This window comes from Dasypus novemcinctus, chromosome X, assembly GCF_030445035.2.
Source record: "Dasypus novemcinctus isolate mDasNov1 chromosome X, mDasNov1.1.hap2, whole genome shotgun sequence".
NCBI lineage: Eukaryota > Metazoa > Chordata > Mammalia > Cingulata > Dasypodidae > Dasypus > Dasypus novemcinctus.
The window spans coordinates 173395818-173414771 of NC_080704.1; the positions used below are offsets into that span (position 1 = coordinate 173395818).

General features: G+C 47.1%; 1 protein-coding gene across 2 annotated transcripts in view; it reads right to left on the minus strand.

Annotated features, from left to right (window-relative positions):
- Positions 1–5516: 5516 nt before the first annotated feature.
- IDS (iduronate 2-sulfatase) overlaps positions 5517–18954 on the minus strand; it is a 30612-nt gene continuing 17174 nt past the window's right edge. The window contains exons 9-10 of one of the 2 annotated variants that reach the window (XM_058292366.2): positions 18276–18467; positions 5517–6003 (exon numbers count right to left, since the gene is read on the minus strand). In XM_058292366.2, coding sequence (XP_058148349.1) covers positions 5897–6003; positions 18276–18467 — 299 coding nt within the window. In that variant the 3' untranslated portion in view covers positions 5517–5896. Of the gene's footprint in view, positions 6004–13852; positions 18468–18954 lie in introns of those variants that run through there. The other variant, XM_058292365.2, reaches the window with a different exon arrangement.

The following is an 18954-nucleotide window of genomic DNA, read 5'->3' on the forward strand; positions in this document are numbered from 1 at the left end:
AGATATGGTTCCTTCCTTTAGGGAAGTAGCAAGTATTCTAAAGGAAAAGAACAATGTGCTTTGACAGTTCCCAACAGGAGACCTGCCTGAGCCAGAGGGGACAGGGAAGGGCTCCTGTAAAATATGGCATTCTCACTGAGCCCAGAAGGATGAACAGGAATCAGCCTGGCCTGGCATCTGTCAGTACAATCTTGAGCAAATGGAATAGTCAGGAAGTAGGGCATTTAGGTTAATTAAAGCTTCTAGGTTTTTAGTTAAACAGTGAGTTATACCTGATTTGTAAACCCTAATATTCCAATACTTTTATATCTATATTCTCATTTCACTGATACAAATTCCCAGTGGAGGAGATTGGGGATGTGTTGTTCCCTCTGCCTTGTCCTCCCCCTTGTCCCTTAGCCCCTGGCATTTCTGTACCCATTGGCCCAACTTCCCACTGCCAGCACCTGAGTCTCTTTTCCTGCTTACTTTCTCCAGCCACTAATGTCCCATCTATGAGCCTTCATAGCAGTCCTGAAGAACCAGGAATTAACCACTCTCCAGCCACCCAGGGACCAACTCTGAGCCAATGACTGATAGGAGTCAGTGTAAGAATTCCCTTGCTCCTTTACCCCTTGAGCAGGACAACTCTGAGGCATGTATTCTCCTCTGGTCCCCAGAGGGCCCTGGTAGGATTGAGCTGCAGTTGCCCACAGGGGAAACTTAAATGATCACACACCTAATTGGCCACCTGCCCTTGCCTGCCTCTCACTGTCCACTCCCTGACAGGTGTTTCCCGAAATCACATCCCAAATTAACTGCTGGAGCTCGAATCCTTGTTTCAGGGCCTACTTCGGAGGAAGCCGGAACTCCGATGCTGCTTTCCAACTAAAGACTCCACACTAGACAACAGTGGAGTGACTTGCTCAAGTCACAAAAGTACTTAGATGGAGTGTTCAGACAGAAGTTTGAATGGTACAGTGCCTACCTAGGGAGATTTGGCAGAAACACACCTACCACCCCCTTCCTGTGTCCACAGAGTCAGAATCTCCAATATAGATTAACAGGGGACAGGGCAGGGAAAAGAGAATTAGGACTTAATACGTACAAAGTTTCTATTTGGGATGATGGAAAAGTTTTGGTCATGGATAGTGGTGATGGGAGCACAACACTGTGAACATAATTAACAGCACTGAATTATATATTTGAATGTGGTTAAAAGGCGGAATGTTGGATTGTATAGATTTTACTAGGATAAAAATTTTAAAAACTGATCTTATCCTCTGGGCCCAGCCAAGCCCTCTCAACACACACTCTCAATAGCACTGTGCCATCAATAGGACTTGATGTGCAAGAGGAAACCCTATGTGCCTCCCTATTTTGGATGAAGCTCAAAACCTTTCTGAAGTGCATTGCCAGGCTTTCTTGCTTGAATCACAACTGGCAGTGTCCATCTAGATCCCCACCTCTGGTTTCTTCCCCAGCTCCATGAAGCTGGAGTCAATTGTGTCTTCCCCTCCCAGTCCACCTCTACTACACACATCCGTGCAACTTCAAGCCTACTCCATTACTTGATGAGGCAACTGAGAAACCCTCACCCCCAGCCCCACACAAAAGGTAAACTCTACACCCAAGGGACTGGAGCTGGAAATCCGGTGACAAACCCATAGCCCAGACCCGAATGCCCAATCTCTGCTGAGGCTTCTTGCCCCAGGTTCCCTCCAACCCACTGAGCCCAGCATGGGCCTGGCCAAGAGTAGGTGCTCATGTGGATGGACTGGGCAAATGAACCAAAGAACGAATGAACACCCTCTAGGCAAGGTGACTCCCTTTGAAGTCTCTTCTTCCAGTGCTCTTATCAGGAGCCAGCTAAGAAGAAAAAGAGGGTCCTAAAGCTAGTTGTGTTCTCAAATAGTTGAGTCCCCATCTGTGAACCTGCAGCTCATGCAAACATTTGGCCAAGTGCGTATAGATGTTGTGACTCCTCTTGTTGCAGAATCTTCGGCCATCTATGTGGGAAAGTGAATTTGCAAGATAAACTTGGCAGCGATGGCGAATGTGAGTGGATTAACAGTAGCAAAACGGGCTGGTGCAGGGAGCCCAGGGACTTTTCCTGGGAAAAAGCTATCTACACTAGTGTGACAGTTTGAAGGTCTTTTCTTGAATTCCAAAAAGAAAAAGATTATGCTTTTTAACAAATTAATTCCTGTGGATGAGGGGTCTTTTGATTGGACTTCCTCAGTGAGGCATGAGCCAGCTTGGGTCTCTGCCCTCTTGCTGCTTCTGATATAAATGGAGACACACAGATAGACAGACACAGATGAAAAGGAAGCTGCCATATTTGATCACCTGGCCATGTGAGAGAAAGGACAACAGTTTCACTCACAGCTGAGCTCAAGGAGAGAAACCCCAGGGAGAGACAACTGATTGGTCACAGCTAAGTTCAAGGAGAAAGGTGTGCGAGGCCAGCAGACCCACGTCTCGCCTGATGGCCACACAGCAGGACACCAGGATGTCCAGGAGCTGACTTTGATGAGAAAGCATCTCTGATTGTGCCTAGGTTTGAACATTTCATGGCCTTGCAATTGTAAGCTTTTACCTGAAGAAATTCCCATGATGAAAGCCAACCCATTTGTGGAACTTTGCATTGGCCATACTGTGGCAAATTAAGACAACTTGCTCCTGTAGGATGGAGCCCTGGACGAGGTCCCTTGAAAAAAGCTGACGCCCTCCACCCCTCCTTGCGGTGGGTCTGCAGTGTACACAGATGCAGCATCTCAAGAGAAAAGGAAGAAAAAGAAAGGGGATCAGCTGTAGGCCAGAGCCTTAGTGGAGATGCCTTAGGAAATAAGGCCCAGCTCTGCCCACTCACTCCTACCTCTGAGCTGCAGGACTTTCAGGAGAGGAGTGCAGGGCCAGATGGGGAAGCAAGGATGCCAGGAACTAGCAAATCCTAGGCTCCCAGCTCCCAGAGGCAAACAGTGGAGCTTGTCTCCTAAGGGAATATATAAAGTTTGCCAAGGCCACTTTGAGGAGGCTATCAATAGTAAACCAAAGTCATCTGGACCAAGGACCAGAGTCAGCCTCACCATTAACTCCCTAAGGTGCACACCCAAGGTGAAGGGTTGTCCAAATGCAGGGTGACACTTCAGCAGCATAACATTCTGATGCTTTGAGTTTGGACAATCTTGATAGTTCTCATGTTCTGATCATCTCCTGACAAGAACCCAATGTGATAAGCAGGACATACCTCTCTTTTGTTTTTGAGGAGACCAGTTAAGGTTCAGAGAGGTTAGTGCACTTCCCCAAGGCCACACAGCCAGTGGGTAGCTGAACCAGGTTTGCGATTCCAAATTCAGGGCATGTTCCCATCCACCATGGTTTCTCTTACAAGTTCCCAAACAGTGATCAAAAAGTGGGATCTTTCCCGGGGAGGGGAAGTGACTGCAAAAGGTCATCCAGCTCTCAAGAGGCTTAGCTCAGATCCATGTGGGTTCTTCCCTTTCTGTTGCTTCCTGTTGCCCGGGATTTCTCCTGGTCTACCTGGAGCTCCACGCAGATTGCAAAAGAGGGACCAGAGAGATTGGCAGTGCATCAGGAAATCTGTTTGTTTATTTTTAACCAAGCGATACCATAGAAATTCCAGGGCTGCATGTCCTGACTTGTTTTAGTCTGCTAGGCTGCTGAAATGCAATATACCAGAAATAGGTTGGCTTTTACAGTGGGGATTTACTAGCTTATAAGCTTCCAGTTCTGAGACCATGAAAAGGTCCAATCAAGACATCACCTAGGCAGTGTTTTCTTCTCAAAGACTGGCTGCCAGTGAGCCACGGCTCCTGTCACATGGCAGGGCACCCAGTGGCATCTGCTGGGCTCTCCCTTCTCTCCTGGGTTCTGTTGCTTCAGCTTTTGGCTTCTGCTTGGTTCATCTGAATTCATCCCTTTTATAAAGGACTCCAGGACGCACCCTGGGCCACGCCTTACTGAAGTAGCCTCATTAAAAGGCTCTTAACTGAAATAATAATCAAAAGGACCTACAAAAGGCCATCCCCCCCCCACAGGAATGGATTAGCTTGAAGAACCTAATCTGGGGTCCACCCAGCTTCAACCCATCACACCACTGAACCACGGAGTTCTCTAACCAGATGGGAGAGCCTTGTGAGGGACCAGAGGACGTGAACATCAAGGCCTGAGGGGCCCCCTATAAGATAATGCAAATGTCCTTTTGTCAGCCTGCCCCTCTTGCTCTGGCCACCCAGAGTTGAATCCACTGCTGGGTGATCAAACCAGTAGCAGGACCCATTCAGTGCAGCCTGCATCCCCAGGGCCTCCCAGAGTCAGGACACGATAACCATTGGTGAACTTGATGGAGCCAGACTTTGCTGGGCAGTGGGACTTGGAGCTGCAGACCAGTGCATCATCTCACACCAATTCAGGAGAAAGCTGAAGGCATCTGGGGGAACTTCACCTCCAGCTGTTCCTCCTGTCTTCATTGCCTAGGGCTGCCATAACAAAGGACCCCCAACTGGGTGGCTTCAAGCAACAGAAAAGGCTTCTCTCTCAGCTCAGGAGATCAGAAGGCTGAAATCAAGGTGTGGCGGGCGGCGCTGTGCTGTGCTCCCTGTGGAAGCTCCAAGGAGGAACCCTGCCCACCCTCTTCCAGCTCTGGTGCTCGCCAGCACTCCTCAGTATTTCTTGGCTTGTAAACACACAACTCCAATCCCTTTCTCTGTCCTCACATGACCATTTCCCCCCGGGGTGTGCATCTCTGTGCCCATGTTTCCTTTTTCTTCTAAGGATGCTGGTCATTGAATTCAGGGCCCGCCACAATCTGTGTTAGCTTCATTGTATCTGCAAAGACCCTATTTCCACATTAGGTCACACATTTCTGAGGTTCCGAGTGGACATGCATTTTGGAGGAACCCAGTCCACGTTCTGTGTGAGAAAATCCCTTCCCGAGAGTCCGGCAGGCAGGTCCAGGCACCTATTTGCCCTCTGTCTGACCTTGGGGTACTTATTGACACCCACCTTGGACCAGAAGCCTGGCTTCAACCCTGACAAGCCCCCACCCCCAGACTCCCAGTTCCCCTCAGGGTGACACCGGACCAGCTGACCTGAGCCAAGTGACCTGATTCGGCAATAAAGTAAAATAATAATACACGCCCCCCAGGTAGATTTCAACAACGAATAATTGCCTCGTGTAAGGCTGTCCCATGCAATATTTGGGACATACTTAGAATAAAATATTATTTGTTGCTGGCCTGAAATTGAAATTTAATTGGGCGTCCTGTATTTTATATGGTTGATGGAACAAACAGGAGGAGATCCCGTTTTGCAAAAGTACCTGCGAATAAATACTGCAGGCTGCCACTGCAACATTTCCGCCTCTTGTGTCATTTTGGGAGGACGTTTTCGCCCTACAGAAAGGCTGTGTTTCCGGGGATGCAAATGAGACCCGGTTCCAGGGTGGGGGTGGGGGAGGGGGAATGAGTTCGGAAGCAGTCAGGAAACAACCCGAGGCGATCAGAGAGCCGAGCTTCATCTACCAAGCATTTTATTCTCGTTAATTCATAACAGTGTCTTGAAAATCCTGGACTAGGATTCGGGAACAGTCAGTGTGTGAGTGTGACAGCCCGGACTCCTTGGAGATACCCGCTCCGCCAGCTGGGCGCCCTGGCCGCGTTCTCGGTGCCACAGCGCCCTCCAGTGGAGCCCGTTGAAAGCACACACCGCCTCTCCAGCCCCGGGGTTGAGCCGGTTCCTAAAGCAGGGGGGAAAGGCGGTGGCCCCTTTGGCTGCCTGTGGGCTTTGGCTGGGTGCAGGGATCAAAGCCGCAAGGCACAAATCCGAGCGCGAGACGGGGAAACAAAAGCTTGTCCCTGTTGCTGTGAAGCTCCGACGAGACAAGAGTTGTGTTTTATCTTCCATGCCAACGTGTAACATTATCTGCTGACCCAATTTTACAGATGTTCTCTTCAAAACGGACTCGGCTTTGTGAATATTTTTCTCTATCAAGCTGTGGTGCTAGAAAAAAAAAAAAAAAACCCACAACAGTTTAAATAGCATGAGAGACCGTTCAGCCCAGAATTGATTTTTATTCCACCCGTTGGCCAGGCTTAAACGGATACTTGGGGGAATTAAGACTCGGCCCTGACCCATGGCCTCTGACCTCTGACCTACAACAGACCCACGGCCTTCCTAGAAAGGACAGTACTGCCCATCCATTACTGAAAGCACGTGACTCCCATAAGCTTGTTAATTTTCATGCACGTAGCTCAGGGCAAGAGGTTGTCCACCACAGCTCTCCTTTTGATTGGAAACCAATGAAGAAAAATAAAGGAAAATGAAATATATGGCCACAGAGGCCAGTGCTTGATTCTCATGTATGCTGCAAGCTTTCCAGTGACATAGAAAGCAGGTGTTCACCACCTTTCCTCCTCCCTCAGGATGATTTTTCTGGCAGCTCCAGAGCTTTCGGTAGGCTTATTTGTGCATTATTTCAGCTGAAATCTACCTCTTGGATCAGGAGAACCAAAGAGAGGAACGGGGTGCATACAGCAGCCCTTCTAGCTGTGCCACCAAGGACCTGACCAGGAGGTGGGCTGCCTGGGTCAGAGGCTATGGCAGTTTGAAATGATTTATGAACCCCCAAAAAGATAAGGATTATGTTTATAAACTGGTCTGTCCCTCCGGGCATGATCCCCTTTGACTGTGTTAGATTTAGCTGAGATGTCTTTGATTAAATTATGCTAAGATTAGGGCTGTGATTCAACCACATCAGTAGGGTGTAACTCAGGTTAAGTCCCTGGCCCCTTGGTGGGCTGATATAAGCAGACACGCACTCAAGAAGACACAAGAGAAGATACACAGGAAGAGAGTGTGCCATAGACATGGATCCTGTGGCCCCGGGAAGAGCGATCAGCCATTCGCCTGACAGTCAACAGCTGAGCCTGGAAAGAAACAAGATCTATGCCAGCCTGTAGCTTAGAGAGAGGAAGCCTGAACCCTCGGAGAGAAACTGCTTCAACACGTGGCAAGTGACTTGGGTGAGAAAGTACCTCTTATGGTACCTTGAGTTGGACTCTTTAGGGCCTTGTGACTGTAAGCTTCTACCCCAAACAAATACCCTTTATAAAAGCCAAGAGATTTCTGGTCCTTTGCATCAGCACCCCTTTGGCTGGCTAATACAGAAGCCTCATCGGACATGGCTAGCTGGAAATTCTTGGTCAAGTCACTTCCCTCCTTTAGGCTCCAGCTTCCCCCGCGTAGACGAAGGAGCTGGAAGGGTGGCCTCCCAGCTCTGATCCTCTGATCCTAACTATTGCCTTCCATCTTCCACGAACTCTTTCAAGACAATTCTTTTCATTCATTCGTTGAGCAAATGCAGAAGTGCCTAAATTGTGCCAGGCATTGGATTTGATACTTAGAATAGAGAAATGAATAAGAAATGCCTCCTTCCTTAGACAGAGTTAACAGTAATATTGTAATATTTTTTAAAGCCATGGCAAAGAAGGTACTCTATCAATGCTAAGGCTCAATAATGGGGGGGTGTAAGGGAGTATGGGATTTTTCCTTTCAGAGTAATGAGCACATTCTGAAATGTACTGAGCTAATGACAGCACAACTCTGTGATGAAAGTGAGAGCCACTGAGTGTACACTTTGGATGGATCGTGCAAGGCAGGGGACCATATAACACAGTGGCGAAGGATGGACTGGGATTAACAGTACCAATATGAGACTATTCTCTCATGAACTATAACCAATATACAATACTAATACATGGTGTTAATAATAGGATGCTTTGTGGGAAAAACACACCAAATATAAGCTGTGGACTCTAGATAGCAGTGATATTGTGAAGATGCTCGTTCATCATTTGTACAAATGTGTCAAAACAATGTAAGGTGTTGGTGGTGGGGTGATGTGTGGGAATCCTGTATGGTATGCATGATTGTTTAGTTAAGTCACAACTTCTCAACTATAAATAAATAAATAATAAATAAGTAAATAGTAGAGGAAAGATAGAAACACAGCATGTGCCCTGCTGTGCAACCTCTTTGGAGGACAATTTGGCCCTAACTTGCAAATATTCAAATGCACACACCATATTAGTCACTTGATGGATTCCAGATAATTTAAGCAGAAAAGGGATTGTGTTTTGTTTTGGCAAAGGCTATTATCGAGTAGTTCACAGAATCCCAGAGAAGGCTGCAGTCGCAGACCATGAAAACCGGTAGGGACAAAGGTGACAAGGCAGCTGCCAGGACCACAGGCACAATCCTGCCACTAAAACTGTCCCGTGAGAGAACACTGCGGCTGCCACTGCTGGATGCTGGCAGCCCATGGCTTGCCCCACTGTTGCCACACCCCTGGCTTCCCAGCAGCTCCTGCTGTACAAAGTTGGGGAGGGGGGTGTCTGTTTCACTGTGTCAAGGTCACACGCCCACTCTCTAGCCACAAGGGAAAGTGAGCACCTGGCATTCTGTGCCCTTCCAGTGGCAAGTGGGCTCTGCTTCCCAGCTCAAAGCAATAGGGTGGGGGATTTCCCAGAAGCCCTTTTAATATGCTGGTAGTCAACCTCATGACAAATGTCCTCTACACTTGCCTTTAACCTGGGAATTCTATTTCTACAATTTCACCCTCTGGACATACGTTACTGCTTCCACAATTGTGCAGATATGGAGTGCGGCGATGCCCTGTGCAGCATGGCTTATAAGAGAAATGAACGTGGGAACCAGCTCAAGGGTCAGCAATCAGGGTTTAGCGAAATTATAGAAAACAAAGCAGCCATTCAAAAGACCGTATTCATTCATCCCACAAACACAAACCAGGGGAGAATGGTGGAAAAACAGACAATCTACGCCCCCATGGAGCTTCCCAGGGAAGCAAATAAATGAAATCATTACACAAAGGAATGTAAAAGTACAGTCTGTAGAATACCAGTAATCTAAGTATCTTTTAAAAGTTAATAAACATTTTTTGAAAGATTTTTTTTAAAAAGTACAGGTTGGCCAAGAGCTAAGAAGGAGTCATATGGGTGTGATCAACGCTGCAACCAGCTTTCGAAAAAGGCGTCAGGGAAGAATGCCTGGGGGACAGGAGGGACAAGCTGAGATCTGAACCTGGAGGGAAGGGGTTAGGACAAGGAGGCATGGCAGGTCAGCGGGGGCCAGGTCTTGGTTAAAGTGTCATTCCTGTACCCCCATTGTCATGGCAAGCCTTTGGGGAGGCAAGCGGTGGGCAGTGACGCAATCAGAGTGGCGTTTTGCAAAGGTCGACTTGGGAACTGCGTGGAGAAGTGGGTAACAGATGCAGCAAGAATGGGAGAGCAGGTGGCTGTGGATCTGAGTTGAGAGGAGATGGTGGTATGGAATGGGAGAGGTGGAGATGGAGCCTGGGATGGATTCTGGATATACTGGAGAGGAGAAATCCACAGTCCGGGTTGCTGCCCCATCCAGGCCTCTTTGCCAGCAAACAGATTCATGATGGTCAAGGTTGGGAGAGGCAGCAGGCTTAGTTTAAAACTTTATTAGATGTCACGGGAGAGGAGGGAGACTCAGAGGCTTCTGGTTCTGTCCTCCAGGAAGTGGCCTCTCTGCTCACCCTGAAATGCTTTGGCGGGAGTGGATGTGGCTCGAGTGATTGAATGCCTGCCTCCCACATGGGAGGTCCTGGGTTTGATCCCTGGTGCTTCCTGAAAACAAAACAACCAATTCAGGGGAGCTGATGTGGATCAGTGGTTGAGTGCCAGCTTCCCACATGCGTGGTCCTGGGTTCATTCTCCGGAACTGGTATCTTAAAAAAAAAATAAGAAAAAAAATAAAAGCCTCTGCTATGTGTGTCATAGCTGGGGGCACCCTCAGAAACCATGCATCCTGACGAACAGGTTGCAAAATAGGATGAGGAAAAACAAATGGGTGCAGAGGATGGCCCTGTATATTCTCTAAGTTTTCTGTGATGAATATGCAACACCGCTCACAAGAAGGGAGAGGTACAATATCCGTTTTAAAAATAAATCAGCAGGCCTAACTTTTCTTCTACAGTTGAGATGGGAGGGTCTCTCTGGACAGGAAGGAAGGAGAACTCGAAACACCTGCTGTTCTGGATGTGTTTGTTTTAAAGACATTAAGTGAAAGCTCCTTGCCCTCTGCAGAGATCATGTCAAGGCTCTATAAAAGGACCACTCGCCTTCAATCATCAGCATGGTATTGCAATAATTGAGTGTGCATTGCCCAAATCGTAAAAGCCTCAGAGAGGCTGCTAAATGATGGCCTCGGTTGGGGCATGTCTATCTTGGCACTATTGCCATTTGGGCCTGATGGGCCTCTCCGTGGTGGGCTGTCTGGGGCACTGTAGGGTGTCTGGTCACATCCCTGGCCTCTATCCATCACGCGTCAGTTGTAATAACCCCCCAGCTGGGTGAACCAGAAATGTCGCCGGACATTGCCAAATGCCCCCGAGGGGCAGACCTATCCCTGGTCGAGAACCACCAGCCTGGGTGATGCTTCCATACCTCAGGTGACAGAGAGCTCGTCACACCTAGGAGTGGGCTCTTCCCACCACGAGCAGCTCTGTCAGAAAAGTCAACCAGCCACTGAGCAGTCTCCCATCCCGCCTCTGCAGAATCTCTGCATTCCAGAGACTTCAAGAAAGTGCTGCACACACCCCCATCCCACTCCTTCCCCCCAAGTCTTTCTCTTCCTGAGGTCCTTCGACTGTTCCTTACGTGCCCTGTTGGGGCCCCACCCATCTTGGAACTGTCCCCCTGAACACGCTCTTGCTTGTCTACATCTTGGTGACGGCTCTGACTGCCGGCTAAATGCATTCATCCAGGTACCAGCTGACCATGGAGCAGAGGCCCAGCAGCCAGGCGGCACGGAAATGCCAGGGGCTAAGGGACACGGGGGAGGCCTGGAGAGCATCTGCAAAAACAGAGGGAAAAAACGTGCTCCAGCTTCTCCATTGGGAATTTATAGCAGCAAAATGGGAATATAGATACGAAAGTACTGGCATTTTAGTGTTTACAAATCAAGTATGGAAAAAACCTAGATATTTCAATTAACCTAAATGCCCTACTTCTTGAATATTCCATTTACTCAAGATTGTACTAAGAGATGCCAACCTAGGCCGATTCCCATTCATCCTTCCAGGCTCAGCGAGAATGTAATGAATTCCAAGAAAGGTTTTCTATCACATCTCCTTTCATACATTCATGTCAAGTATTTACTGAGCACCTACTACTGGCCTGGTTGTCTGTTAGGTGCTGGGGAATCAGTAGTTAATTGGGGTGCTTTGAGAATTCACAACATGAGACCTGCCTGAGCCAGAGGGGACAGAGAAGGCCTCCCTGTACTTTTCCTTCAACTACATTCCATGACATCCCGACACAGAGCTATTGACCAAAATGGCTGAAGGTTTGCATCTGAGACCTGCTCCTTTGGTTTGCCCCTCCCTGACACCCTGGGGCTCACATTTATGTGTCAGGCCTACATTTGTCCTTTGAAACCTTCACCGATTCGCAAGAAACAGGTAATGATGCTTGCTTCTGAGGACAAGGGGAGGCTGGGGGATGGGACGGAAGAGAAAATGACTCATTTTATTTCCCTTTGTGCCTTTTAAACTTTGCAGCACGTGCATATATTACCTAGCCACAACAAACCAGGCAGCAAAGAAATATTAATACATCGGGCATACTTCACCCCATCCTTCCAGCCTGGCCCAAGGCACTTGGAAACTTACCGTGCCTTCTGGGATCTTCATTTCCCTCCACAAACATGATAAGCAGGCCTTAGGTGTCTTCACCCGCGCCACAGTTGAGAAAACATGGCCAAAGACGAGCTATTGGGACACTTCTAAGTCAAGGTAATTTTTATGATGTACTAAGTGGGGACCTCCACATTTGGACAACCCTCCTCCTCCCTCTTTCTGGGGAGTCTGTCAACTGCAGGGCAAATTTAGAAACGGGCTTGTAGATTCGAGGGCAACTCCCCACGTACCATTAAGAACTGAGCTCCTCCCCGGAAGCCAAGTCATAGCCACCGCCCCGTCCTCACACTAGGAGGACAAGGTTGAGTAGCTGGTTTTGAAATTTTAAATATTTATTTGTATCAAAGTTACAAACTACTCAATTAAGTACAATAACAATAGATCAGCTTTCGTCCACGGTTACACACTCCTCGCCCCATTTTTGCTCATTCCTCAATGTTTAAGGGTTTGGGACAATGTCTGCTCTGACTGCTTCAGGGTGAGAGGGGGTGTAGATAGCATGGGGCGGAGGAAAGGAACTGTTTTGCCTGCAGTCAAGGATACTCCTTGATTTGGGGCTGGGACTGGTAATAGGTTGGGTGTTTTAATGGCTCCATTTATTTTATTTTAAGGTAGCACCAAGCAGCGGGAGACAGCAGCTAGAATTGCACACAATGATAACAGCAAATTCCATATAATTTATTCACACAATAACTCATGCTGCACTTAACATAAATACAAGCGTGTGTTCAATGGTGTTGAAGAGATGAATTCATAAAACTTGTGAAGTTGACGATGAGTTTCGACTATGAATCACCTGCCAAAGGTTCTTTCGGAAACACACACCCGAAAGAACAATCAGTTACCACCGGGGGTTTGTAAATGGCTGACCCATCCTGCTCAAAACCTTCAGACCACATAAATCGTGGGCCCTGATAAACCAAGGCCAAGCCCCGGCCTTGGCGCCTCTTTGTCCGGGTCCTTTCCACGCATGTGCCGAGGACTCCAGACCCCAAGCCCTTGCTCCCTGCTGGCAGTGGATCTCTGCCGGGACCATGCCACATCAGCCTGTGCCAGGCACCTTGCCCGGAGCCAGCCCAAGTGTCTTCTCCATCCTGGATGCCTCTCCATCCAAAGTCCAGGACCTTTGCCTGGTAATTGGCACCAGGGCTGCCAACGATCTCAGGCAGGACGTGGTGAAACAGCCGGGAAACCAATCCCAAACAAAAGCCATCCAGTGGCCAGGCCAAGGCCCTTGAGAGTGGCCACTGCGGGAGAGGAAAACAGCATCTGCGGTAGCAGGTGGTTAAACGGACAGAGCCACCAGCTGGAGCTTCGGCAGCATGCAGAGAGACAAGGCCTGAGAGCAAGGACGGCCCGGGCATGGTTAGGCTGACCGTGGGCTCCACCGCAGTGGGCTCCACCCAAGGTCAAGAGAGACAACGGGCCGTGGCTGAAGTGGAAACCTGGATTCTAGTTCAATCCCAGATCCCAGGGCAGAATCCCAGTGAGTCCCTGCAAGAGCTACCACCTGCAGGACAGGCTCGGGGAAGAAGGCGCTGAGCCACGAGAACTAGTTGGTGCTGATCCCATTTGGGAACTTATATTAAGCCCCTCCCATAGTGAGGTACGGATGGCTGGGGACCCTCGCAGGCTGTGGGAAGGTGGTGCCGAGTGGGGAAGGAGGTAGCATCTTGCCATCAATCAGAGAAACCAGTTCCCTCACTCACAACCCCCCCCCCCCAGCATGCAACCGAGTGTTTTAAAGTAGGTTAAAGATGAGTGTGAGTGGGGTGGTACCCTGGTTACCACGGCTAACCGAGAACTGTCAAGGGCACGAAAGGCTACGCTAATGTGATGCTGGCCTGCAAAAGCAGGACACGTGATTGTAGGTGGTAGACTTCAGCTAAGGAAGATGGAAACATCCGTATCTGCGCACACGGACAGGGGCGGGAAAAAGTGGGAGGAAATGCACAAATGTTAACAGTGGCCATCTTTCAGGCGGCGGGATTCTTTTCATCCTTCCCATCTTTCACATTTTCCAGAGTTTACACAATGAGCGTGTATTACTCTGGAGAGACAGGGAAAGTTCAATATAAAGCCAAACCACACACACGTACACAAAAGCGAAGTCAAATGAATATTTATTCGAGCTCCAGACTGGGGAGGGTTTTCCATGTTTCACAGAAAAAGACAGGAAGAAAAATCACATGAGAAAACACCACTTTGCATGATTACTTAAAAAAGTGAAACCCGTAACCAAAATTCAAGGGCAGGTTCATACAACCGGAAATAACAAGTGACAGACACACAGACGGAATGGTGCTCAAGGTCACTGAGAAGCAAAGAAGCAGAAAGTAAAACAGGATATCATTTTCACTTATTATTGTAGGTGTTGGTTGGTTGGTTGGTTGGTTTTATGCTTTTTATTTGCATGCTTGTTTGCTTTATTTTTCAGTTTGACTACCCTAAGGCAGCAAGAAAGTGGGGAGAAGAGCAAAATGGAGATGCTTTTGACAACTTGGCACTGAGATGCTATCCTAAGGAAACAATTAAAAATACATAAAAAACATTTTATTCACAAAGTTGTCCATCACGGCATTCTTTATAATACTGTCAAGCCAGCCAAAAATCTAAAAGTCCAAGTTAGTAAGGTTAAGCAAATTATGGTAAAAACTACACGATGAAATCTATTACCACCAGTATAAAGTATCTTTGCAAAAAGTCTGTAATAAACCACACATAATGCTTTGGTTATAGTGGGGGGAAAAAGTATATAAATTTGTGTGATAGAGAAGATAGTATGATCACAATCATGTAAAAATGTCACACCCCAAAAAAGACAAGATATTAAGTGATTATTTCTGGGTAAAATATTTAAGCTTTTTTTTTTGCTTTAACCTTTTACTACTTTTCTGTTTTCCAATTTTTCTACAGTTAACTTATCAATTTTATAATAAAAAAGAATCTTTTAAAGTAAGGTGAACACAACACCCCTCAGCAATGCTCATTTCACCCCACGATACAGCCTAGGGTGTCATAAAAATTCCAGCCTCCTGGCGATGTGGCCACTGGTTGTGAAGAATGGTGATAAATGGATGGGGCAAGAGAGGAGGGGGGAGAGAATCTAAGAGTGGATGGGGGGGCGGGATCGGCAAGGGATGGTGAGGGACCAGTTGTTAAGCTGGTCAGCCGAGGAAAGGGGATCTGTGGAATCAGGGAAGACTCTGACTGCTCAGCGGAGGTCTGACAAGACCCTGTAGTAGGCACTGACGGTGTTCTCAAAGGGCAGGATCAAAGCGGGATTTCAGGAAGACACGTGGATTCCTTCAGGAACAAGGGCGGAGAAAGGCAAGGGAGGTCAACTACTGGGGCAGGAGGTGGGAAGGGCTGAGGCAATGGCAATGGCAGTGAAGGGGAAGAGGCCAGCTGCCATTGTGACACTCCCTTACTCTGCACTCAAGGCAAACAGGCTTCGCTCACCTCCAGGCAAGGCTTGGCGGGCCAACGTGTGGTCTACACAGCTCACGACAGGTACCTGCACGCAGCCAGGTGGATCCGGCTCAAATGCACAGATGATCTAGGTCAGTTCTGTCTGTCACCAGTTTTCTGACATGATAGGAGTTTTCCAGATCTGTGCTGCCCAATGCAGTAGCCGCTGCAAGTGGCTTCTGAGCACTTCAAATGCAGTGGGCGTGACTGAGGCCCTGCTGTTTAAACTTTTATTCCATTGTAATTAACTTAAATTTCAATTTAAGACTACTGTATTAGACTGTACAGATCCAGGGTGTAGGTTCTCAAGGTGTCATCCTTGGGCCAGCTGCATCACCATGGAACTTGTAAGAAATGCAATTCTCAGGGCCTCCACCAGACCTGCTGAATCAGCACCTCAGAGGGCCTGTCAGTTACTTCGGATGCTCCCTCATGTTTGAGAGCTACTGAACAAGGGTCATGCAAAATTTCTGGGACCACTAATTCTTCTTGCAACTAAACCAGATAAATGAACCCTGCTCATGTGAAATGGGGATTTCTACCAATAAAGTGACTGAAGAGTCATTAATAAAATCCAGTAGGGGAAAAAAAATACAGTGGGCCTGAAGAAGCAACCAAGGCAAGGTCAAGATAAGGAATGTGGTCCACTTCGATATCTGAAAACCAGAAAGTGGCCGCTCACCCCAACGTGCGCCGGAGATGTGCAAAGGGAAAGGAAAAGCAGCTTGAAAACTGCATTCGGGGTCAGCAACACCAAAAGGAACCATCACTTGTAAGGTCATTTAGGAGAACATGCCACAGGATGTGAATTGCTTCTTTTAAGGAGCATGATTTAAGGACAAGAAACACAAAAACCTACAGAGCATGCTAAGCCCTCACGTAGAAGAGATGAGACAGAAGCACTTCTAGAGACAGATAGACATGCGAAGGCACCCACCGTAGACCTAGACCTGGAACATGCAGCTGGAAGAAAGGGTCACAGATTTAAGGCTAAGACAGCAGCTGCACGTGACAGGTGCACGTCATGTCACTGTCTTTCGGCCCGGTTCAGCTTACAATGCCATCGAGAACAGAATGTGAAGACTTTTGATCCTAGAACTGTGCTTCAAGAAATAAAGGGAGAAGAGAGGACAATGTTTACAGATGGTAGCCAACCAGGAGCAGCACGTGGGTGTGAAAGACAAGCCTGTGTGAAAACTTACCGTGACATCTGACATCAGCGGAGGAGGAGAGGAAGTCACAGACTGTATCATAAAAGTCACAGTGGAGGTGATGAGAGCAACAGAGGGGATGAAGAAGAGCAAGAAAGAAAAAGCTAAAGGAAACCGTCCGCAAAAGCCAAGGCTTCTGGAAACGGGTCAGGAGGGAAATTGCTGTTGCCATTTAACTGCTGAGAGGGTCAATGTGTTCCCGCTACTATAGGCCAATGAGGAAGAATCACATCTGTCTGTGAAATTTTACTGAATTGAAGTAATCTTTTACTATAATATCTTGCCTGTTTGGGTGACAATGTGATACACTATAGCAGCTTAATCCAACTTGCTGTATTATGTTTCACAAACATTTACCTATAAATTGTGAAGCATTTGTAAAGAGAGATTTACTAAAAAGTACTTGTATTTCAAAACAGGACTAAGTGAGATGTTAAGAAAGGTAGACTCTTCCAATGAGTACTGATAGTTTAGTTTCCTAATCGCCTTCGACATGTTGTGTAAATATTAGCTGTAAAATACTCCATCCCTTTTATAGAAGATGACATAGACTAAAGTGTATTACTACCACCTGACGTTCTGGTTATTTTTTATATTTAGGGAAAACAGAACTACATTCTGGGGAACTGAAAATTGCCTAGTAATATATTAATGCAGCTTTCACAATACACAAGACAATGTAGAACTTAATAAAACGAATGCTTTCTTGAATTACCAGTGAGAAGTAGAATATTTTTTGCCTCCTGGGTAAATGGATGTCTGCTCCCAACCATCCCTATAAAAGGAGACCACTAATATCGTTTTGAGTGATGAAATCCAGTGATAAAGTTCCATCTTCAAATGTTTTTTCATTTGGAATAGCAGTGTCTTTTAATAGATTACCTTTGAGTTGAAGGGCCATATTATTTGCTAATAAATTATCATTTGGGCCTGAAAGTAGCTGAAGAATTTTAACTGAATTTCATATATCTCATGTCTCTAGTTTATTGAGTCATAATAAATCATAATAAATTTGATGTAGAAATGCCACATTAATCACTTCATGCACACTTTTGTCCTTCGATTCTGAAATCTTGTGGTCTTAGAAACAAACACTGAAGAGAGGCCTTAATTTAAGGCTTTGGCTTTTTAGCTTTATCACTGACCTTGACATTTTAGAAAGAGACATGGATCCCATGTTGATACGGGAGTAACAATATATTGGGCTAAATAAAATACATTATTAAATTTAAAGCAAAAGAGCCACAAATTTAGTATAGAACTTCATTTGATATATGGTTCCTTTCTGAAATGCACTGAAATCCATAAATTATTAAAGCATTTCTTGAGTGTTACGTTTCGTTATGACTGGTCTCAATATCTACAAAAGTATAACCTAATTTTGATTTGTTGGTTCAATAAATGAATAGTGCTGTTTAAGAAAAAATAGTTCAGCCTAGCCCCAGTCCAAATGATTAAATTGGAAGGTTTGGAGTTGGTAACAATATCACAGGAAATCACAAAATAACCATTCTCTCACAAGCTTGAAGGGAGCACACTAAAGTTGCCCTTGGCAGTTGACAAAACTTAAGGCATCAATGATCGGGAAAGTTCTTCACCTTGGGAGTCATTATATACATTATGATCCTGCAATGGGTCAGAATCTACAAAATACAGTTCCCCTGCATGGATGTCGGAAAAGTTAGCCAGAAATTCATCAGGATCGAAGCCCACCCACACAGTATACCTATAATCTATCGTGCGGATGGAATAGCCCATGATCTTTATATCTTTCAAACTCGGCTTGTCAGAATTCCACTGAGGGGAGTCTGCAGGCCGGGGGTACTGGCTATAGGCAATCAACTCACGGGGACTCCCGCGGAGGTACGGTGCCTCTCCCAAGTCATGGGACTGAAAGTGCTTCCGGAGGTTCCGGCCTTCTCTGCACAGCTCAACGTGAAATGAGGGGATGGGACAGCGAGGTGGAACTTGCAGTCCTGCAAGTCCAGCGAGCGTGGGGAAGAGAGACACAAGTTCCACGAGGTCCATAGATTGCCAGCCTGCAGCGGGAAGCAGCACAGAAGGATCTGTTATGTTACGGAAGCAAATGCACACATTGCCCTTCTTTCTTTCACGTTTATTTTAGTGAAAGAACCTGAGGAATAGCACCTACTCTGTGCCTCACCCTCTGCTAACTAATCCAGTAACAGGATGCAAAACAAAGGGGCCCACGGCCTGCTGGCAATTTTAGAGATGATTTTAACTTTGGAACCACCAGGGTTCTGATCGTTCCCTGAAACATTTCCTCCAAAACTCCTTCTCGGGAAACGGCAAGTTTCTCGGGCCAAAAACACTTCGTCACCTCAACCCCGAGATCTTTGTCCCTGGACTCGAGCACAGGGCTCCTTCCTCTACGACAGCCCTCCCCACCCTGGGGAGGCCATCTGCTCCCCTGTCTCTTCCCCTCCCCAAGACCCCTCGTGGCCAGGGTCTACACTTGTCAGCTCTGGCTTGCCACTGCTCCCCCACCCCAAGCCTGGATGGAGC